We start from the raw sequence: 24493 nt of genomic DNA, 5'->3' as shown, positions 1-24493 counted from the left end.
TTATCTAACAAATATATATACATACACATAAATGTTTAAAGGATGAACTAAAATATAGGAAAGAAATTGTCATATTTTCTTCACCTTTTGGGGACCACTGATCTGACTTTCTGAATCCTTTTGGCAATGAACACATTCGGGGAGGTTCTGTTCCAAACCTATTAAATAAAAATATGGAGTGGAACCTAGGAATCTGTGTTTTAAGAAAACTTTCTGTAGTGATTTTTGATTTTTACCTGTCACAGGTTTGGGATCCTATGTTTGATACTGGAACTCAGACATAGAAGAGTCACTGGCAACATCAAGTCATTCCCTTTCCCCTTTCTTTTTTTTCCTGTTTGCAAGACTTTTAACAATTCCTGAAACATTTTTCCCCAAGCACCCTATCTAAGGGGGGCAGATATAATGTACTGGATGCCACAAAGTTAAAGTCAAACAATTCTAGTGAATTTCATTATACTTAATTCTCTTAATTGACAGGATTATTGCTCTTATTTTACAATATGGTCGAATCTAAGTTAATGACTGTTTCATTTGTAGGCACATCCTGTTGCAAAAACCTATTAGCAATCTCTGATATTTTAAATTGTTTAATCACATTTCTAAGAAAGTGCTGGAGATGACAATGTCTACATATTTTGTACAACTAAACATATTATAATTTAGGATCAGTTAATAGTTTTTTTTTTTTCACATCTTAACTCTTGTAGGTGTCTATCTGGAATGCTGTGTTAAGGAAGGATTCTTGAGGGAGGTCTGGGTCCAAGAAGTAAGGAATACCTAGATAGGTTAGCAAAATGTGCCTGGGTGGGCTGGTAAGAGTGTTTGCATCCTTCCCTTTTTTGGGGGGTGGAGAGGGGGCATGAGTGTATGTGAATTTTTCTGTGACCAGTGGTATTGTTGAGAAGAATTAGTAGACATTTCTTTCATGGCAATACTTTTATACAAGATTACTCTAACTAAATCAATAGTTAAATAATACCATGGTCCAACTATGGTGAAATAAAAGTAGTTTTACCCCACAAAGATCTTTTTCAAAATGTCATTTGATGTAGTAAAATTATACATGAAATACAAATAAGCAGACTCAGGTTTGATTTTCACTCTAACATCGTGATTAGCTGTAGTATCTTTGAATGAATCAGGCTTTGATTATCTCTTATACCCCATTGTGTTTTAAGTTAAAATTCTGTACCCAAATAATAAGCTCGGTAGTTTTATGGGAAATGAAGATATTTGTGACAGCACAGAATGATAGGGTAGTAAACTTTGGTTTTATTTCATTTCCTTCTAGAAATGAAATAGCAACCTAAAATTACACACTATAAATTATTACATCGTATAGATGTTTTGTCATTTTGATGAAATATCTTTGAGGTACCCTCTGACTTAAAAATAATTTGGACTTATTTGAACTACTCAATGTATAAGGTGTTAGAAATTATTATTGATTACACGTAGTATGCTGATGTGGCAGTCTAAGTTTTAAATGCAAAAAATAACTAATTTTAATTAGTGTTTGTGTTAATACATTAATTTAGTTTTCTTTTAATTTCTTTTTGGCTTACTTTGAATCCTACAGAAACCTGACATATTAATATGGCAAACTATTTTTAAATAATCTTAATCTTATAATTAAAATTTTGTATTTCCTTAGGGAAATACAAAAATATCCTAGGAAAGGAAATTTGGGAAGTGTATTATGGAAATTTAAATTTAACCTAGAATTGCTAAATGTCAATGAAGTGCTATTACCTCAAAATGACTTTTTTCCCCCTCCTTCTTTAGAATCCAGCAACTATCACAAGAATACTCCTTAGCCACTTCAATTGGGATAAAGAGAAGCTAATGGAAAGGTAAGGAACTACATTGTCAGCTTTATATTTAGAAATAACACAGAAAACCTGTTGAACTGAATTTACAAGAAGCAAAGAATTGATTTATATACCAGTATGTGAACAAACCAATGTGAAGGTAGTAACTACTTTAATTTTTTGCATGGCCCATCTGTAAATTTTGCAATAAACATGGGAATTTTGGCTTAATCTTACTTTATTTTAGAGGTGAGTTGAAAGCTCTGCTTCAATTTCTTCTACATATATCCTCTTGAGTAATAAGAACTAAAAATAGGTTGGGGAAAAAAAGCACTTGATACATTTTTAGAGCACATGAATAGGATTGGCCTTAATTACCTAAAAAGATTTCCTACTCTTAAACCTTTAAATCTATGTTAGGCATATTAATGACATTTATTCAGTAAAAATAAAATTGGGGAAGTTGTTCAGGATTTCGTGGCCCACCAAACTAGCTACGTGGCCCACCAAACTAGCTACTTGGACTGGTTCTCTGGTTGCAGGGCAGGATTCTGTTCCACTGGCTATTTTTTATATTTTCTCTGAAAATCTTTCTAGTTTTAAAAGAGAAAATATTATTGGGACTGGAGAATGACAGTATTTAATGCCATTCTTAGTCTTTTTCTATTCCTTAGGTTGGAAATTTGGGGCATTTGTTAAGATAGTAGAGTAGTAATTTTTAATTAAAAAATTACAAGTAATTGTTGGGAACTGAGAACTCAAATATTGTGAGAAATAAATGGAAAATATTTCCTGTTTGGTTTTAAAGTTCAGAGAGGGCTTTATAAAACAGATATTATATAATACCAAGAGTATTATCCCATTTCACACACCATGCACCCCAACTAAAATTTAATAGTGACAGTAATAGCTGTCAACTATCGAGCCTTCTGTGTCAGGCATTATTTCATTTTGCCCTCCTGATAGTTCTATGGGGCTAGAAATTTTGAACCCCACTTATTGATGTGGAAACTGAAGTTTGGGGCTTAAATTATTTATCTCAGTTTTGTGACACAAGGATTAGCACTCAAACATAGGTTTGTTGTATTCCACAGCTTATGTCTTAAATGCATGCTATATACAGCTTTCCCAGGGTTCATGAAGGATAAAATACTTCTTGACTCGTTTGATTTTTTTTTTTTCCCCTTTTCATTTCATGAATCTGACCATCTTTTTTGAAGTCAGTAGTGTTTCTGATAATTTTGGTAACATTTACTTTCAGGCTTATTTATTATATAATATTTCTGCTAGGAAAAAGTTTTCATTGTTTACATCTGAAACTCCTCTAGTGAATTAGACTTACCTACTCAGTCTGTCACATATTTATGTATTTCTCCAAAGACATTCTGAATTCTGCCCTATAACACTGCTAAACGCATTTTTCATTTAAATATTATACTTAAATGTGGCAAGTATCAATTAAAAATTAGGCTTCTGGGGAAATTCTATGAGTGTATGAACTTCAGTTTCTTGTAATTTCAGTTTTTATTTTTATATATTCTGAAGATAAACTATTAGGCACCTAAAAATTTATAATTAAATCTTTAAATTGCGTCTTTAAAATCAATATGCATTATCTTTTTATCTCATTTAATGATTTTTACATATTATTCTATGTTGTCTACTAATTAGCACTGCCTCATTGGGTTTTATTTTGGTTTTTTTAGCATTTTACTGGCTTATCTATTCCTTTCTAATAGTCTTCCTGTGTTATTTGGTTTTAAGTGTATCTTTTGTAAAGAGCATGTAGGTGATTTTTTAAAAATCTAAATTCTAAAAAACTAATCATAAGTATATCTTTTAATAGCTGAGATTAACACATTCACATTTTTTTGATAACTAATGTTTAGATTTAACTACTGCCATTTTAGGTTGTGCTTTGTACTTACCGTGTTTTCTGTTTGGTTGTTTTGTTGACCTCATCAAATTTTCCCTTTTTTTTTCCTCTAATAATTTCAAAGTGATATATTCTATTTCAGTTTCTCTTGCGGTCACTCTTATAAATTGTACATATGTACTTAAAAAGTTTATAGCAATTTTTAGTAAAGTATTTATATCCTTCCCTTGCACAAGGCAAAAACTGTAGCAAACTTTTCTTCTCTACCCTTTCCTCTTTTCCTGTCACCTTTATAAGTAGTTAATACTCATATTTTTCATTTGATGTTAAGCTTTTTTACTGTCTACATACAGTATTTAACTTTTTTTTCCTGGTTTGTTTCTTACATTCCACAGTTTTTTCCATATTTACTTTTTTCCTCTGAAATATAACCTGTAATCATTTAAGTTAAATTTCATAGGTGGTAAACTTTGAGTCCTATATGAGAAATTCTTAATATTCTGAAATTTACTGTAATATTTCTAGGTAACAGTTTTGAAAACATCCAGTTGAGCCCTTCAAGTCTGAGGACTCGTGTTTTTGGTTTTGGGACATTCTTAGCTGTTATTTCTTCAGTATATCTTTTCTCCATTCTCTTGATGCTTTCTGGAATTCTTGTTTAGTCACATCTTGAAACTTCTGGATTTTCATGTCTTCTGTTTTCAAAATACTTCTGTACTTGTCATCTTTTCTTTGTATGCTTTTCTGTGAAAATTCTTCATGTTTATCTTTTAATTCACTTGCTTTTCTTTCTATATCCATTCTGCTCTTTAGCTGTCTTGAATTGTTTATTTCAACGCTGTCCATCTTATTCTTTTTAATAGCTTTATTCTTATTTTTTGGGTACAATCTCTTTCTGTCTCTCTCAGCATATTAACTATTCTTACACTAATATAATTAGAACTAAATGAGAGTACAAATGTGAGATGTGGCTGAAAAGAGGTACCGCGAGATTTACAATCTTAAGTGTCTTTATTAGAAAACGAGAATGAGGTAAAAAACCAACCAAGCCTTTGAAACAGGAAGTTAGAAAAATAAACCTGAAGAAAGTGGAATGGGTATTTAAGATAAAAGCAGACATTAATTAAATAAAGAACAAAAAAAAAGACAAATAAACAAAAATAGATCTTCGAAATGAATTTTTTAAAAGGGAAATAAGAGAATGAGAAGACAGGCCACAGATTGGGAGAAAATATTTGCAAAAGACATATCTAATAAGGACTGTTATCTGAAATATAGAAAGAACTTTTGAGACTCAACAATAAGAAAACAAACAACCTAATTTAAAAATTGGCCAAAGATGTAACACACACCTCACAAAAGAACACAGATGGCAAATAAGCATGTGAATAGATGGTCCACATCCTGCAACATCAGGGAAATTCAAGTTAAAATAATGAGATAGTACTACACACAACTAGAATGGCAAAATCCAAAACACTGACACCACCAAATGTGGGCGAAGATGTGGAGCAATAGGAATTCATTACTGGTGGGAGTGCGAAATGGTATAGCCACTTTGGAAGAAAGTGGACAGCTTCTTACAAAACAAAAGGTATTCTTACCACACGATCCACCAAATTTTGCTTGATATTTACCCAAACGAGTTGAAAACTATGTTCACACAAAAACCTGCAGGATGTTTCTTGAAGCTTTCCTCGTAATTGCCAAAGCTTGGAAGCAACCAAGATGTTCTTTCAGTAGGTGAGTGAATGAATAAACTGTGGTACATCCAGAAATGGAATATTATTCAGTGCTATGAAGAAATGTGCTATCAAGTCATGAAAAAACATGGAGGAACCTTTCGTATAACTAAATGAGAGAAGCCAATCTGAAATGGCTACAAACTTTATGGTTCCAACTATATGACATTCTAGAAAAAGTGAAACTGTGGAGACAATAAAAAGACCAGTGGTTGCCAGGGTTTAGGGGAGTAAGGATGAATAGTCAGAGCAAAGAGGTTTTTTAGGGCAGTGAAACTATTCTCTATGATACTATAATGGTGGATACATGTTATTATACATTTGTTTAAACCCATAGAACACACAGCACCAACTGTGAACCCTAGTGTAAACTATGTATGTACTTTGGGTGATAATGATTTGTCAGTGTATGTTAGTCAAATGTAACAAATGCACTACTCTGGTGTGGGATGTTAATAGTGGGGGAGGTTTGCGTATTTTGGGGTGGATGTATGTGGGAACTCTGTGGCTTCTCAGGTTTGTTGTGAACCTAAAATTGCTCCAAAAATATAGTTTTCTTTCTTTTTTTTTTTAAAGGGGGGAAATAAACTTTGGCAAATGTGATGGAGAAGGGGGAGAAGGCACAAATAAACAACATTGGGAATAATAAGGCATAATTACAGGTAGGGAAAATACTTCAAAATTATAAATGAATACTGTGTACCACTTTTACCAATACATTCAAAAGCTAGAAATGGAAATTACTTAAATTGTCTCTTCCTAAGAAGGAGTACAAAAATAGAATAAACCAATAACCACGGAAAAGTGTAGTGAATATAATAAAAGACCTCCCTCCATCCCTGAAAAGTACTAAATGATTTTTTATGGGGAAGTTCTATCTAATAAACCTTCAAGAAACTGCCAGTTCCTATTGAAAATTATCTTATGTAGGAAAAGGTAGGACATTCTTAATTTATGTTAGACAAATCAGAATAACCCTGGTTCCATTTTGACAATGACAGCATGAGAAAACCATCTTTATTATGAAAATAACTACTGAATTCGTAAATAAAATAATACTTAATTGAATTGAATGAATTAATGGTCTAGTAGTATTTCTCCTAAAAATGCAAGAGTAGGTCATCATTGGGGAAAAAATTTTTCATGTATAGCATTTACTACATTAAAAGATTAATGAGAAATCAAAGGTAATCATAGTAAATGCCAGCTATGCATTTAATAAAATTGTGCATTCATGCATGATTTAGTAAAAACAAAGTTCTTAGCATACTGAGAAGATAATTTCTCAGCTTGCTAAAGGGTATCAACTAATAATCTACAGCAAAATTATACTTAATGTTGAAACATTAGAATCACCCTCATTAAAATCAAACAAGGGTAATGGTTGTCACCACCATTTGAATGTATTGGAAGTTCTGATAAATAAAACAATACATGGAGAATTAAATAAGTGGTATAAAGGCTAAAAAGGAAGAGAAATTACCTGGAAATAATATAATCATCTACCTAGGAAACCCAAGAGAATCAGCTGATTAGCCATTGAAGTGGTTGCCCATTAGAGTCACCTGAGAACTTTTTTTTTTTTTTTTTTTTGTCTTTTTCGTGACCGGTACTCAGCCAGTGAGTGCACCAGCCATTCCTATATAGGATCCGAACCCACGGCGGGAGCGTCGCCGCGCTCCCAGCGCCGCATTCTCCCGAGTGCGCCACGGGCTTGGCCCACCTGAGAACTTTTTAAAAAAAAGTTCAAGTGCCCAGGCCCCCTCCCTCCCTCGATACCCTTGGAAAATGAAAAGAAACTTAGAATGTAAATAGAGTTAGATTCAGTGACACTGTGCTTCCTTCCTTCCCCCATTCTTAGGTATAAAAATGAAGGTCACCCATATGGTAATCCTATAACTATTTAGGACTCCAGTAATTACAAGAGAAAGTAGACAATATAATCAATAAAGTTTGTTACATAGCATTTTAAAAAAATCTTGCTTCCTAATTGGTATAATTTTTATTTATTTTGACATACTTAAACCTTATGCTAGTCAAATTATGAAGTATTTTAAATTTCTTCTTCTCTTTATTTTCCTTCCTCATTTCCATATGCCAGGCTTATTAATGTTTCTTTTTATTTTATTCATCAGTTAGCCATGGTTCCTACCCTGCAGGAGGAGGTCATAGTCCAGTGAGGGCAATAGAGGTATAAATGGATCCTTGCTGGTTATTCCTCTTATTTGCCCTTTTATTTCTTAGTCCACACTTTAAGCAAATTTGTCCTGACCCTTAAAATGAATGTGATTTATTCTTCTTAAAGATAAATTGTGGGTGAAGACAGGGAGCTGGTAGAAAAAGGACAATTTTAACTTTATGGTCTCTTCTTTAAATAGCAGCTTTCCAGACCTTTGCCATTTTCTTTCTTTCCCAGTCTTCTGCTTTCCCCCCTCTCCCCAACTCTGAGGATTAATTTCTGTTTTACAAATTAAGTAGACTTTTCTCTGTTTACTAGATTTCTTCCCATTCTCCTCCATATGAAGGAAAACAGCAGAGAACGGCAGCAACAACTCTATCTGTCAAACCTTCCATCTGGGCTTTGATACTGTCAAAGTTTTTGTGGCATATTGCTTGCATTGTTTCATCTGTCATCTCTTGAACCTTTTCTTTCTTTCCTTTAGTTGTAAAACAAACTTTAAGAGGTTAATTAAAAAGACATTACAGATAGAGAATCAGGTGTGAAGGCTGTGCAACCAGGAAAATGCCAAAATCACAGTGTTAAGCTATTTTAGTGGAGGTGCTGTTTCTGCTGCCATTGGGCACAGGCATCTCAGCTCATATCATCCATATGGGCATGTGACACCAAGACTAGTACGTAACTCTGCTGTTACAGCTTCTGAAAGCTAGATATCTCCTTACCCCTGTGATAGAACAAATCCTCATTGAACCTTTTTCAAGTATGAAGTTTTTGATAAACTGTTGGTCTCCCTGTTCTTGCTGGACATGAATCCTTCTAGCAGGAGAGATTGGGAACCTGCGTTGTCCCCCTTCCTCCCCTTCTTTTTATGACAAGGGAAGACTTGAAAAAATAATCCAGCTTCTGTCTACCTTTCTGGTATCTTCTCTTTATTTCTATATCTTTATTTCTGTTCTCATATTACATTTTAGTAGTGCAAAACTTTTGAGGTGGTCACCAAATTTATTTTTGCACTCTCAACTTCACAAGTGTGTTTTCTTTGGCACAGAGCTTCTGTGAATATCAATGTAGGCTGTTAACTCTAGGGAGAATCTTTGGAATTGTGCTATCATTGGCCCAGTGCTGACTTGCCTTCTTTATTGTCTTCTAATTGTCCTTCAAAACTCAACTTAAGCTTCTAAGATGGCTTTTCTTATTTCCCAAGATCATTACCTCTTTAATGTACATTTGATTATTGCACCACTCCTTCTCTTTGGGATCTTTGTGCAGGAACTATCTTATCTTGTATTCCTGCACATAACATAATTCCTAATATATAGTCAGTGTTTAGTAAGTATTTTAATTAAATTCACCTATTTCTAGGTTTTCTTTTTTGCAATAGAATTTTATTGAAGTTATGACACAAATGTACATCAGATTTCATTTTGGTAGGATTTAGAAGTAATGCACCAAAAATGGAACTCCTTTATAGTTGGTAACAAGTGAAAAAGTCAGTATCTTCTCTCCTACTCATATATCTATTTCTTTTCTTAGAGGTTTATTTTGATAAATTTTTAAAGCTCTGTTTATAATATATAAGATGAGTGTTAATGAGTTAAAAGGCATGGTTGAGGTGAGGAAAAATACTGGTGGTTGAAAACTTACTACTTTTAATGGACAGGTATAATCAAAGAATCCTGAAAAGTGATTTTGGTCTTTCCTGCACTGTGTTGCAAAGAGCTTTCCATTTTTCACTCTGAAACTGTAATACCTATTTAATGAATAGGTACTAGAGTTAGCTCTTGTATGTGATTATAACAACATGGAGCTTTCTTAGTTAGCAACATTAGTAATAATATATTGTTTCATAATTAACTTCTGGGATGTGAAAGTAAATTTGTTTTTTAAGAAGCCTCGCTTTTGTGATGGCATTCATCACTATTTTTCTCTAATACAGTGGGATTTTTCCTGTTCAAACAATTCAGGTATTATTGGAAAAGCAAGGTATAGAAAGAGGCAGATGAATCATGTCATTATAGTACAGTGGTTAAGAACATGGGATCCCTGCTCCACCATTTATTTTCTGCATGAACTTGGAGTAGTCTTCTCCATTAGTTACCTCATCTGAAGTGTTTTTTTAAATCCGTTCTTTAATACCAGCTATGTGTAGACATTGTGCAAGGGTTTGGTGATGAGGGGTATACATAACAATGTGTGATATAGTTTCTATTCCCACAGTACTTAGAAATAAAGTTTTATGGTAATACATAAAAGGTTATTTCTGATTTAGGTGGGAAAAGATTTATTGATAAGGTAGCATTTTATTGGACTAGGAAGGGCAGGGAACATGGGAACACTGGCATTTCAGGTTTAGAAAATAGAGCCCATGGAAGAGAAAGTTTAAGGAAATAATGAGATTGAGTGGCTGGAGAGCATGAAGAACAGAGGGGAAATGGTTTGAAATGTTCAATAGGAAGCACATTTTGGAGAGCCTTGAATTCTAAGCAAATGAATTTGGAATTTTTTTCTGTTTATGGAGAAGGCCTTGAAGGTTGTTTTGTGGAGAAATGTGATGTACTCATAAGAGCATTATTTCAGGGAAAAAAAATCTAGTCATGATATGAGCCAATTGGAGGCAGGTAGACCACTTGGGAAGGCATTTCAGTAATCTAGGTAAAAGGAAAATATTGTTCTGACTTAGGATGATGACAGCTGAACTGACAGCAGAGGGTAGATGGAAGAGGTGTAAAAGTGGAGTTTTAACTGAGAGAAAGTATAGGAGTGTCTGAGAAATTTGTGGTAATTTGGGCCAATTCTTCCACTAAAGCTAATAGAAAAGGCTAGATGAAGTACTGAAATGTCTTTTTTTAAGAATTAAATCAAAGAATTAGAAAGATAGGAATTATATGGTAAAGGCCTCAGAGAGTCTGGGAATCTAGAGAAATGAGCCAAGCCTTCCAGTCTGTGTTGCCCTAGAAGTATATGCTGATCCAGAAAAGGAAGTTAAGACACTGGAGCTGTGAGATTTGTTGGCCCTTTGGTTAGTGGGGGGAAAAGTTGGAATACTAGGCCCACTGAGACTGAGGATTGGGCACATCAGCTAATGTAAGACTGAAGATGATCTTCATGTAATTGGATGGCCCAGAAAATCTCAAGCTTTGAACTTGAATTAAGATGGTCCCAGACAGTTAATGTCCCCAAGCACTTTACAGAATCAAATATAAATCTTCTGTAGAAAAAATATTATCTATTCTAGGCCTCAAACTATTTCCTTAAATTGTTTTTCTAATTAAAACATACTAACCTTTGGGACTCAAGATACTAGAATTGTCAGACCTGGACTAAAATGAGTATGCTATCACCAGGGAACTGGAAAATATGATCTGTCATTCAGATCTGAAAATAGAATTTCTGTGACTAAACAGAATAAGCGAAATTAACTCAATGAATTAACAACAAATTGGACAGAGCTAAAGAGTGTTTAGTGTATTAGATCAAAAAACTACCCAGCATTCAGCATATCCACTGAAAGATAGAAAATACAGGTGTTAAGAAATACTGTAGAGGATATAATGAGAAGGTCTCATTGAGTCTTACAAAGGGAGGAGCACATGGGGCAGAGGCAATATTTGAAGATACAATGGGTAAGAAAAGACATAAGTGTCACAGGTTCAAGGAGCTTAATAGTTCTCATGCACTTTAACATGTCTGAAATCCAGATGCATCTTTCAACAAATGTTTTGACCAATGTGAAAATTTTTTCCATCTCATCTTCTGTTAAGATCGTGAAATTTCAGTATCAAAACATTTTAGATTTAATGAAATATGGTGAAAATAAATACACATTTTTTAGAACATTGTAGTAAAACTGCAAAAACGAAAAAATTTGTAAAAGCAATGAGATACAAGAAAGATGACTTTCAAGAGTGAAAATTTAAGTATAATATTCTTGTAGAGAATTGCTGACTTCTCAACAGCAACAACGAAAGTCATAGTAAGATGATACCTCAGTGGGTTGAAAGAAAAAAAACACCAACCTAGAATACTGTATTCATGGAAAATGTATTCATAAACAATACTATGTTTTAATTCATATAAATGGTTTTATGTTGTACCTAGCCTTTGTCTTTTTTAAGACAACGTTTTATTCTAAGTTCTGTCTGTGTTGATTGAAGTTTCAGATAACTTGTAATGGTTTAAGCAACTATTTTACTGTTAAGGGGGGACAAATCTTGTGGAATGTAGCCTAAGTTGTGCTTACAGTGGAATTTATAACCTTAAATGCATATGTAAGGAAACTAATGAGTTAAGTCTTTGTCTAAGTGTATTTGAGCTAGATGTCTCAGGGTAGAAAAAGAACAGTAAAATAAATATAGAGAAAACATAAGGTAGGAAATAACAAAGAGCAGAACTTAATAAAATAGAAAACATACAGTAGAGGGGATCAAGAAGCCAAAAGATGCTTTTTCAAAAAAAAGACTGATAACACTGACACATTGGTGAGATCAAGAAAAAGAGGGAGGTGACCCAAATAACCAGTATCAGGAATGAAAAAGAATGTTACTATGAATCTTGCAGTGTTTTGGTTTTTTTTTTATAACTCTTATTTTGGACAGCAGTTCAGATTTGATATTTTAGATGAAATGGGTAAATTGTTAAAAATATGCAATTTACCAAAACCAACATAAGAAATAGAAAACCTAGGGCTGGCCAATTGGCTCATGTGGTTAGAGCATGATGTTACAACACTAAGGTCAAGGGTTTGGATCCCTATATTGGCCAGCCACCAAAAAAAAGAGAACCTGTGTGGGGCTATAACGGTAAAGAAATGAAATCTGTAATTTAAAACTTTTCTATAAAGAAAAGTCCAAGTCCAGATGGGTACACTGGAAAGTTGTACCAGCATTTAATGAGACAGTGACCCCAACCTTATATTCTTCTAAAGAACAGAAGAAGAGGATCCCCCACCCTCATGAGGATATCCTAACCTTGGCAATAAACCTAAAGAGAAATTACATGACAGTTCTCTCATGTACATAGATGCAGAATACAACAGCAAAAAAATCTCAGAATATCAGCAAATTGAATTCAGCAATACATAAAATGGATAATAACCCAGCATGACTAACTCAGGCTTATCCCAGGAATGCTAGGTGGGTTTAATCTGAAACAATTTAATATATGATTGGTCACTTGAACAAATTAATGAGAAAAACATCTCAATAAATGCAAAGGAGCATTTGCTAAAAACTAACAATTATCATGATTTTTAAAAGAAGGTATTAATAATCTAGGCATGAAAGAGAACTTTATTAATTTCATAAACCTGTAAAACATCTGTAGGAGATATCATAGTTAATACTGAAATGTTGAAAAGATTTCCTGTTTAGATGGGGTTCAAGACATGGACATCTGTTATCTTCTACTTCTGTTCGGCATTATACTAGAAATGGTTCTAGCCAGTAGGAAAATAAAATATAAAGGTTGTAAGGGAAATGCTAAACTGTTAATGTTCATTGATGATATGATTGTGTACATAGAAAATCTAAAGGGGTCTACAGTAAATTGTTAGAATTACTTTAGAAAGAAAAACAAAAATAAATTTTATTTCTTTACATGCATATCTATAACACAGTGTTTTTCAATCCCAGGTGTAAACCCAACAGAAATATGTACACATCTACATTGAAAGTCACATATAAGCATGTTAATAGCAGCATTATTCATAATAGCTCCAACCTATAAGCAATCCATATGTCTATCACTGTTAGACTAGATAGATGATTATGGTATATTTATATAGTAACTATTTGGCAACAAAAAGTAAACGTACTAGAGCCGGAAGTGACAATGTAGGTGAATCTTAAAAACATCATATTGAGTGAAAGGAAGACAGATGCAAGTGAATACCTATCTATGTGGTTCTGTTCGCATAAAATTCAAAAACATGCGAAACTAATCTATATTGTTTAAGGATACATATTTAGGTGGTGAAACTAAGAAGAAAAACGGGCAGTGATTATCTCTTGGGGAAAGAGGAGCTTATTATTGAGAAAGGAACTTTGGGGGCCTTGTAGAGTACTAACAGTGTTGTTTCTTGTCCTGGGTGGTGGTTATATATTGGTACTTGTTTTATAACAATTTGCAAGCTGCTCATTTTTGTTCATGCACCCTTCTAGAATTGTGTTATTTCTCAATAAAAATAAATTTAATATACACATACACAGAGATAAGAAAAGGAGCAACCTTAAAAGGAAGGTTCAGCTTGTTTTTGGATGTGTTGGATTAATAGTGCCTTTGGTATCTACAAGTAAATAAACATTTTGCCAAGACAGTTTCCTCTCTGCCCTCTTAGGCTTTAGTATCAAATCTGTCCTAAATTTATTTTTATGTCATTTCATGTTATAAACCTCTGCTACTTTTGTGAATCCTACCACATTAAAGCTATATTCTCCAACCTTGAAAACCTTCCATACTTTCACTCCATTCTCTTTGTCTATACTTCTAACTCTACACTGCCTTGGCATACCCTCTACTATTCAGGCAGTGATCTCCTCAAGAGCTTTATAGCTTTGTACAAATTCAGAGAGCATCAGTGTTTCATTCTGTGGTGCTCACAGACGTTATATACAATTCCATGCATCACATACAGCTTGTATGATGCCTTCTGGATCTCCTTATTCTCTGAAGTCTTATTACATTTATTAAGTTATTTTGACTTCTTGAAGTTGCTGTTTTCTGTACTTTCTTAGGATTCTTCTGCCCACCATTTGTATGGTAAGGAGTATGTCATATTACAAATAAGGTGTTCATCTCTTTCCTTCAAAACAATTAACAGCCACTAACTAGCAAAATTCCTACGTACAATTGTTTAACATGAAGAAATATGTACACGGAACTTAATTATATACTATATTGTTTTGATTGGCTGTTTCTAATTTTAGCCTAGGTAGATTTTAAGCATACTGGTTTGGTGTATATAGGCTTTCAACATTTATAACCCTAGGTCTTCCATTACATATATTGAAAAACCATTATCAAAATAATAAAAGAATATTTCTTTTACTAGGAGAAACCATTTTTTTCTTTAATTGGAATCAGATCCACTCTTGCATGGATTACAAATAGTGTTTCCTTTTATTTTCTAAATAAAAATGTGTAGCAGGAGGAAAAGACCATTGAGCAGAGAGTGTAGACTTCCCTTGAATGCACGTTTTGGGCAGAGGATACAGAAGCCACTGTCTTTGTTTTCTTTGAAGTAAAGAAATAGTTTTAAAAAGTGATATTGGTTCTTGTCTTTTGGGGACCTGTTTTAGTCCATTTTGTGTTGCTATAACAGAATACCTGAGACTGGGTTATTTATAAAGAAAAGAGGTTTATTTGGCTTATGATTCTGGGATGGTTGCATCTGGCACGGGCCTCAGGCTGCTTCTACTCATGGCGGAAAGTGGCAGACTGCCAGTGGATATGAGCAGATCACATGGCGAGAGGAAGCGAGGGGGGGGGGAGGAGATGCCAGGGTCCTATAAACAACAAGCTCTCATGGGAACTAATAGAACAAGAGCTCACTTATTACTCTTTCTCCCCCAAGGATAGTAATAATCCATTCATAAGGGATCCACCCCCATGACTCAATCAGTTTCCAACACTGCCACATTGGATATCAAATTTCCACATGAGTTTTGGAGAGGACAACACATCCAAACTCCATCAGGACCATAGTTTCTTTTGAGAAAGTGGTAAAAGCTTTGGACCTTCTAGTCGGGCTGGGGGAACATGAACATATGTGAATAAGTTATAATGTTTTGAGTACTGCACAGTTGTTGAAGTTCCAGGGACCTCAGGTTTAGAATCCTTGTATTAGAAGGACTTGGCAAAATTCAGATAATTGCAGTGAAGCCAGAAGACATGGATGATCACAAGTGAAGGTGACCCATGTATCTTTAAGTATGGTGGAACACCTTGTGAAACCAGCATCTGTGCCTTTAGAAGCCTCTTTTGTAGAGGTCTTCTCTATTCTGTGGTCAAAAGATAATAGTCATTCACTTCTTTTAAAATGTCCTGCGTAGTTTTAGATCTACCTTGAAAGTTTATAAGAGGATCAATAAAATTTTTTTATTCAGAAAAGCCTTTTGATTAGCAAAATGTTTATTAAAACTGATTGGGGGTGTGGGAGTGCAATTGGCTTTTGTATATTTAAATTTTTCTATAATAAATGGGGATGGGAACCTTTTTGGAAGATAGCATAGTTTATTGTGTTTCTGTTATGATTTTCCTAACTCAAACCTATAAGGAGTCACCTTACATCTGTTTCACTGTGGCATAGTTTATTGTGTTTCTGTTGTGATTTTCCTAACTCAAACCTATAAGGAGTCACTATACATCTGTTTTAGTGTGGTTAGTTCCTTAGGCCACCTGCCTTCAACGTGGCTCAGAGCCAAAAGGATACAGTATGGTAGAAAGAATTATTGAGTAAGATTTTTGTACTGCAACTTGCAAGTAATATCAATTAGTAACTTCTTTCTCAAGTAGTCTTTTGTTTAGCAGTAAACACTTTCAGGAGATTTTATTATAATGCTGTTTTTATTAGGTTGAGTTTTCCCCGGTAGGAAAAAGATCTTATATCCTCAAAAAGTACTCTACTTTTTCTTAAAAATACATGAGCAGTATGTTTATTTAACTATAAAAACTACATAGAATACATTTATATTAAAAGAAGAACTAAATTATTTTTTAGAGATTAGCATAAGAAACTCAAAACTTTTAAAGCAAGTCCTCATTAAATCTTTTTTCATGGGGGCCAAAAGCCTTCCTTAGAAAAAATAGTTTTCTGTTCTAAGTCCTTAGACAGATTTGGTTCTTTGGAATTCTGAACTTTACCTAGTATAGGTTCATAGGTATGCCAGCCATCTCACATTCTAGTTTTTAGTCCTTCTTTTGAAAAAATACCTTTAAGAACTACAAAAAATGCCTTGATATCTTTTAATTTGTATGAAAACTTGCATTCTACTCCAGGAGCCCTTTTTAAATTTAAATTTTTATCAGAATAACACAGTTACGGTTTTTTTAAAAGTTTAATAGTTTTACAAGGGTTATAAATGAAAAGTAGTGCTCAAAACAATCCCAATCCCATTCCCAGAAGAGAACTATTTACTTCAGTAGTTTTTTTTTTTTTTTTTTGGCAGCTGGCCAGTATGGGGATCCAAACACTTGAACTTGGTGGTGTTGGCACTGCGCTCTGCCAACTGAGCTAACTGTTTAGCTCCTACCTCAGTAGTTCTTAATAACTTGCTTATACTACTGTACTCTACTATATCCACTGATTTCTTTCTATGGAAAATGAGGATTAAGGTCTGAGATTATTTGTAAAGTCTTCTCTCCTCGTGTGTCTACTCATTCTTTATTGCTGGTTTAAGACTGTCATTTTCATGCCTTATGTATTATTTTTGTTTTTTATAAGTTTGATTGCAGTTCTTATTCATCCATATTATTTGAATGAATTTAAGCTATTCCTTTGCTTCTTTGACATTTTTGCTTAAACATACGTTTTCTAAAAGTGGAAAAAACCTACACCATTAGAAGCAGGTTAACATGGCTGAGAGGTAGTTGAAATGAAAATTCTTAGGAGGAATGTTGGTGCCATGGATCTTTTTTAGTTCTTATGTCAGAACTATAATTGAGGTATAGAATAATTGTGACTGTTTTATAGTCTTTTGAAATTGAAGTCTTATACCCATAAATTGCTGCATGAAAACAAGCATTATTTAGTTATTTAGAAGTACATATATGTGTATATGCATGTTTGTACATGGATACTTATAATGTATAATGTATTTTTGTAAATTTTCATGTATGTGTGTGTGTTCATTTTTGCTGTCAGGCTTATAGCAGTAGATTATTGGACTTGTGAGTATGTAAAGGGCGCATTGAAGACTGGTAGGATTGAGCTCTGATAGCCTAAGAATATAGAGTAGAAAAGCCTACTATACATGTTTAAATTAGCTTAACATTTTTGCTTTTCCCATTTTATTGTGAGAATACTTCTTCAACAGTGGCCTTTATGAAATATGTAGCCTTAGTTGCTTTTAAGATAAACCACTAAGGGCAAAATTAAATGTTAAAATGGCAAGCAGTGATGCCACAGTCACTCAGAATTAAAAATGAAACACTAGCCAGTGGTGTTCCATACCAGCCCTGCGTCCTCTCTCCACAAGTTTTTAGGCTATAATTCTTACTACCTTGAAATTTTAATTCTTAAAAGGTATGTAGCTGCCTAGCAGTAAAGGAAAACGACAAATTAAGATCTAGATATTCTGGAAAGTTGTCTGATTAAGTGTTAGTTTGCTTAACTGTATTTCTGTAAACATACTTGAATGAACAAAGAACCCTGGAAGAGAGAAGAGAATTTACAATATACTGAGAAACCACAAAAGTTTAATAATCTTTTTTTATTGACAGATAATAATCGTATATATTAATAATCTTAATCTGGAGAAATCTAGGCCATGCAAGTAAGGAATACCCTGCTTGTGCCCTTTTCTCCCTAAGGAAAGGCTGAGCCCAAGGAGAAATCACACTGCTATTCTGTTTTTATTTGAGGAAATCAGTATGATTTCCTCAAAAGGATGGACAGTATTACAGTAAAGAGGAGAAGCAATGTCCTAGGACAAGCTTTGCAGCTGTTGAGCAAAGTCAGTGAAGCAGAGGGAAATATTTGTTAACTCGTTAAACAAGGTGCCTGAACTGTGGTGCTTCACAGTGAGTCAGTCCCTTTTCATTTTGGCCTGATTTTCACAAGCCAGGATGTATATAAAAGCCAGCTAACTGAAGGAACTTTGAAACAGTGCCCAGGTAAACAGTGTGTGAGTAGTTAATAATCCAGCCATTCTCTTGAGCATAGTAGTCCTAAATAAAGCTACCATAATTAGAAGAAAACAGCTTCTTTGTCCTCATAAGGAAATTAAAGTGAACATAGATTCTATGAGATGAGGGATCAAAGAAGAACTTATAAAACAACAGAACAAGGTGAAAAGGAAGCTGACAGAACTAAGAAAAAAAATGAAGGGACAAGTAGTCTTGTAGAACTTGAAACCACATTTGCAGCAGCAAGAAGTAAGAGCAGACACTAGAGAAAATAGAGATCTGGAAGATTGAAAAAGGATTTTTATCAAATATTGAGAATTTACCAAAAACTACAAGAGCAGGCAAGTTGATGGAGTAGAACTGACAAACTTGTTAAATATTGTTTAGGTTAAAATCTGGAGTATGATATTTATATAAAATTATAGACATAGGTCTGTGTGGCTTTGTATGCATAGAATGCTGTCTAAAATGTTAACCAATTATGTGGAGTCATTAGTTCCAAGTAGCCAAGTTTGGAATGACAGAAGTTTGTCCTTTCTTGTGAGCATGAATATTTTTATAAAATAAGATGTTTAATTGGATGATGAATTTATATTTAATGTTAGTCTTTGTGTTTTCTACTTTTCAGATAAAATTAGGCATCTTCCTCAGATAAAATTTGTAGGAAATATTGGAAATATCTTTTGAGTTTTATTTTTAAATTGAGAACCTCCGGTTTACATACTGTTTGTATGTAAAGAACATTGTAGTTGTTGAAACATGGGCTTTACAAGCTACAAAGTAATTGACCAGATTCTGCTTTAATATTTTTGCTGGTTATATTGATTCACAGATTTTTTTATTTATTGCTTTTTCCTTTTGAATATTAAGATATTTCAGGTGACCAAAGACCATGTCTCATGTGGATTAGTGGGAAATACTGTGCTAGGTATTTACCACTATCTTCTGTCAAGAAGTTTACATTTTAGTTAAAACTAGATAGTACTTGGCATATCATACTCTTGATATCTCAGATCCAGAACTATTTCTGTATATTTAGGTACATATTTTGTGAAAAGCTAATGTGTAAATAATTTATTTGATATAAAAATGTTTTAAGATATACTCGTTTGCTTCTTCCTTCCTCCCCTTTCTCAGTAAATTAAAAAATATTTCAAAAGGTATTTAGAAGGCAAATCTATTTTGTAGAATGAGGCACATGTGATAATTTAATTTTTAAAATTATTTGTTGAGTAAGGTATGCTCTGTAAGTGGTTTACTAGAGCTAATATATTTAAACTGATTTACCCAAATTAATAATAAAATGAATTCATTTATATAAAGTACATCCTAGCCTTTTAAAATACCATTACTCTTCATAGGTACCACTAGCAGTACCACAACTTTCATCCTGAAGTTTTTGTTGAAGTACTGTTAAAATACTAATGTCTTAACTTCCCAGGACTCTTATTTAAAAACAAAGTAAAAAAAAAAAAAAAAAAAAAAAAAAAAAAAAGATCAACAAAAACTCAACCTACTTTTACACACACACACACACACCCCCATACATCCATACATATACATACATACATACATACATATAGATAGATACACACACACCTCTATTTGCTACAATTTGTAGCCATACAACTCTTCATTTTCTCTGAGCAAAAAGGTTTTGATCTTGGTTTATTTTAATTCAGTTAATTGCTTTTCCCTGTAGAGAATCAGACTTTTGGAGAGCTCGAACAGTGTGCTATTGCTGGGCTCTCATCCTTTCTGTTTAAATAATGCAGGTACTTTGATGGAAACCTGGAGAAGCTCTTTGCTGAGTGTCATGTAATTAATCCAAGTAAAAAGTCTCGAACACGCCAGATGAATACAAGGTCATCAGCACAGGATATGCCTTGTCAGATCTGCTACTTGAACTACCCTAACTCGGTGAGTATTTGGTAGTTTAAGGGTAGCACTGACTCTGTATTTCAGAGGGTAAATCAACTTTCATTATTTAAAGAAAGGAAAATCTGGGGGTCTGGGAGTAGTAACGTATGAGCAGTAACCTATATGAGGATAAGGAAAGGAAGAGAAAGATTAAGAGCTTGGTTTCACCTTTGCCCAACCCGTTTGTTTTTTTGAGGCAGCTTCTTGTCCAAATTGTCATTACATACCTAAATCTTTCTAGAGTTTATTTTACCTCCATAGGGAGAATTGTGTAATAGGTAGGCAGTCAGTAGAATTATTTTTCATTCAAATTAAAATAAATTTAAAACTTTACTTTTTTTAATATCCAAAACATTTATAAAATGTCTTTAATACATCTGCTAGAGATAGATCTGCCATATGACCCAGCTATCCCACTGCTGGGAATATACCCAGAGGAATGGAAATCATCAAGTCGAAGGTATACCTGTTCCCCAATGTTCATCGCAGCACTCTTTACAATAGCCAAGAGTTGGAACCAGCCTAAATGTCCATCATCAGATGAGTGGATACGGAAAATGTGGTATATCTACACAATGGAATACTACTCAGCTATAAAAACGAATGAAATACTGCCATTTGCAACAACATGGATGGACCTTGAGAGAATTATATTAAGTGAAACAAGTCAGGCACAGAAAGAGAAATACCACATGTTCCCACTTATTGGTGGGAGCTAAAAATAAATAAATAAATTCACACACACACCAAAAAACGGGGTGGGGGGAGAAGACATAACAACTACAATTCCTTGAAGTTGATACGACAAGCAAACAGAAAGGACATTGTTGGAGGGGAGGGGGGAGAGGGAGGAGGAGGGGGGTTTCGGTAATGGGCCACAATAATCAACCACATTGTATATCGACAAAATAAAATTAAGAAAAAAAAAATACATCTGCTAGGGAACTTTCAGGATTCTTCATAAGAAAAGATTTTCACTTAAACAAATTCATTCTAATGGAGATTCTTAAATATGGCAATTTGGGGCAGAGTTGGAACAGAAGAGAACCAAATAATTGGTATTTCCCTTGAGTAAAAGTATCCCTCTTAAAATTTTCTTGAATTAAGATGATTTACTTTGGAGTGTTTAGTGAAGAAGTTTTAGGTTTAAATAATCTCCCTATAAAGGTCTTATTTTATTAGTAACTATAGGAAAATTATATTTATGGCATAAAGGTATCTCAGTACTTGGGATTCAGTTTTTAAGGTGTTTCAGGATATCTGAGAAATGACTTAATTCTGCGATATTTATAACTATCTTGTTCATATTCTCTGCTTTAGGAGTTGAAGAGCATTTTCTAATAATTATTATATACCAGGTCTTTGGCACCAGTATTATATTTATATACAAAGATACTTCAAAAAGTTCATGGAAAAATAGAATTAAAAATAATATGATAATATGGAGAGTCATACTATTTTTTCTATTTTTCCATGAACCTTTTGAAGCACCCTCATATTTTAGCATATTTAAGGTTTTTCATTGTTTGTCTTCGAGTTTTTATATGTATTTTTTTATTTTTTAATTGAAAAAATTTGTGTGTAAGTTGACCTGCACAGTTCAAACCCGTATTGTTCAAGGTCCACTGTATATAAGCATGTTTCTTTCTTTTTTTTAATTGAAACATAATTGACTAGACATGTTTGTGGGGTACAGCATTGAATATCAGTACCTGTGTACAGTATGCCATGATCAAATCAGGATAATTAGCATATTCATCATTATAAAATGTAAGCATTCTTTGTGTCCATTAACCAGTTTCTCTCCAACCCTTCAACTCTCCCCATTTCCCATCTCTAGTAATTGTAGTGTTGTTCTCTTATTCTGAAAGTTCAACCTCTTGTGATTGTTCGTTTTCTCTCTGTCTCTCTCTCTTTCTCTGGTGCTCTCTTGCGTGTGTGTGCATTCTCTCTCTGTTTTTTTTAGCTCCCACTTATAGGTGAGGACGTTTGGTATTTCTGTTTCTGTGCCTGGCTTATTTCACTTAACATAATTTTCTCCATAATTTTTCTCCATATTTGTATTGCTGTGAATGGCAGAATTTCATTCTTTTTTTTATGGCTGAGTAATATTCCATTGTGTATATATACCACATTTTCCTTATCCAGTGGTCTGTTGATGGACATTTAGGTTGGTTCCACATCTTGGCTATGGTAAATAGAGCTGCGATAGACATGGGAATGCAGGTATCCCTTTGACATGATGATTTCCATTCCTTTGGGTATATATTCAGTAGTGGGATTGCTGATCGTATGGTAGTTCTGTCTGTGGTTAATTGAGAAACCTCCATTCTGTTTTCCATAGTGGCAGTGCTAATTTACAACCCCACGAACAGTGTAGAAGTGTTCCCCCTTCTCTGCATCCTTGTCAGCATTTGTTATTCTCTGTCTTTTTAATAATAGCCAGTCTAACTGGGATGAGATAATATCTCAGTGTGGTTTTGATTTGCATTTTCCTGATGATTAGTGATGTTGAGCATTTTCCCATGTACTTGTTGGTTATTTGTATGTCTTCCTTTGAGAAATGTCTGTTAAGGTCCTTTGCCTATTTTTTAATCGGATTATCTGTCTTTTTGCCTTCTGTATTCTGGATATAATATGTCCTGTTAGATGTATAGTTTGCAAATATTCCTTCCATTCTTTAGGTTGTCTTTTTGCTCTATTGATTGTTTCCTTTGCTGTGCAGAAGCTTTTTAGTTCAATGTAATCCCATTTGTTTATTTTTTCTTTTGTTGCCTGTGCTTTTGTGGTCTTATTCATAAAGTCTTTGCCCAGTCCTACATCCTGAAGCATTCCCCTGTGTTTTCTTCTAGAAGTTTTATAGTTTCAGGTCTTATTAAACGTGTATTACTAAAGGGACTCATTTGAAGGGAGCTAATTTGTTCACATGTACAAATGATTACAAAAGAAGTTTTAAAAGAAACTTAATTGAATACTCTTAGAGAAACAGAATGATCAATGAGATAAAGCAATTTAGTAGGTATATTGCTGAACTGAATTTCCCAGTTCTCCAGTTCTGATCATAAGCTCTAACACTAAATATTTAGCTTTGGGGGTAGATAAGTCATTTAATCTCACTGGGTTTCAGTTTCTTATTTTTCAAATGAGTTAAGTAAGATACTTTTTCAACTTCTTTCAGCCTGAGAATTGTATCATTTCCAAATCCTTAAATTACAATCCTAACTTGAGCAGATAAAAAAAAAATTCACTATGGGCCGACCCCGTGGCGCACTTGGGAGGGTGCGGCGCTGGGAGCGCAGCAGCGCTCCCGCCGCGGGTTCGGATCCTATACAGGGATGGCTGGCGTGGTGCGGCCGGTCACAAAAAAGACAAAAAAAAAAAAAAAAAAATCACTATTCATGGCTTTGACCGCTTTATTATCTTTAACGTACTCTAATTGCCAGTTGACATTTCTGTAGTGCTTCCAGTTTATAAATGTCTCTGTGAGGTGATTCTAAGACCCAAATTATTTGTCCCAGGTTATGCAAGGTTTTTTTTATTCCTGCATTTTTCCTCTTTCTCTGTTATATCCATTTCCTCCTTAATTTAAATCTTAACTCTATTTGAATACTGAAGCTAACTACTTACAAATATTCAGTGTAACTTTCTCTGTGTCCTTAGTATTATCCAACAGTTTCAACAAATTAGAAGTGAAAATCACGAGTGGAGATTGGCCGTGTATATTTTTGCTTTGTACTTGTAGCTGGTGATGGAGAATCTACTATTCATTTAACATGCCAGGCACTATTCTAAATGTTAGAAACATAATGGAGAATAAATGCATAATCCCTGTCTTCAAATTTTCAGGTTAGCTGAGCAGATAAGTAAAATGGCATAGTCAGAAAGAATGGTAAGTGCTTTGAGAGAGCATACACAAGATACTATACCATGGGAACATGTTAGAGGTACACCCAACCCAGTTTTGGATCAAGCAAGACTTTCCACAGAAATTAACCTCTGAGCTAACCTCTGAAGCTATGGTAGTTAGGTGAACCAGGAAAATGTAGTAGTACAGAAGCCAAAGTGAGAGAATGTATGAAGAGTCTTCAAAAAGTTTATGGAAAGATTCATGTTATCTTTC

At 33.9% G+C, this 24493-nt stretch overlaps 1 protein-coding gene across 1 annotated transcript in view; it reads left to right on the top strand.

Moving 5' to 3' along the window:
* Nucleotides 1-24493, top strand: part of ARIH1 (ariadne RBR E3 ubiquitin protein ligase 1) — a 107600-nt gene that overhangs the window by 38541 nt on the left and 44566 nt on the right. The window contains exons 2-3 of the mRNA XM_063089214.1: nucleotides 1789-1856; nucleotides 20229-20373. Coding sequence (XP_062945284.1) covers nucleotides 1789-1856; nucleotides 20229-20373 — 213 coding nt within the window. The remainder of the gene's footprint in view (nucleotides 1-1788; nucleotides 1857-20228; nucleotides 20374-24493) is intronic.

This window comes from Cynocephalus volans, chromosome 3 (assembly GCF_027409185.1).
Source record: "Cynocephalus volans isolate mCynVol1 chromosome 3, mCynVol1.pri, whole genome shotgun sequence".
Lineage (NCBI taxonomy): Eukaryota > Metazoa > Chordata > Mammalia > Dermoptera > Cynocephalidae > Cynocephalus > Cynocephalus volans.
This window is presented reverse-complemented; position numbering and strand designations above follow the sequence as displayed.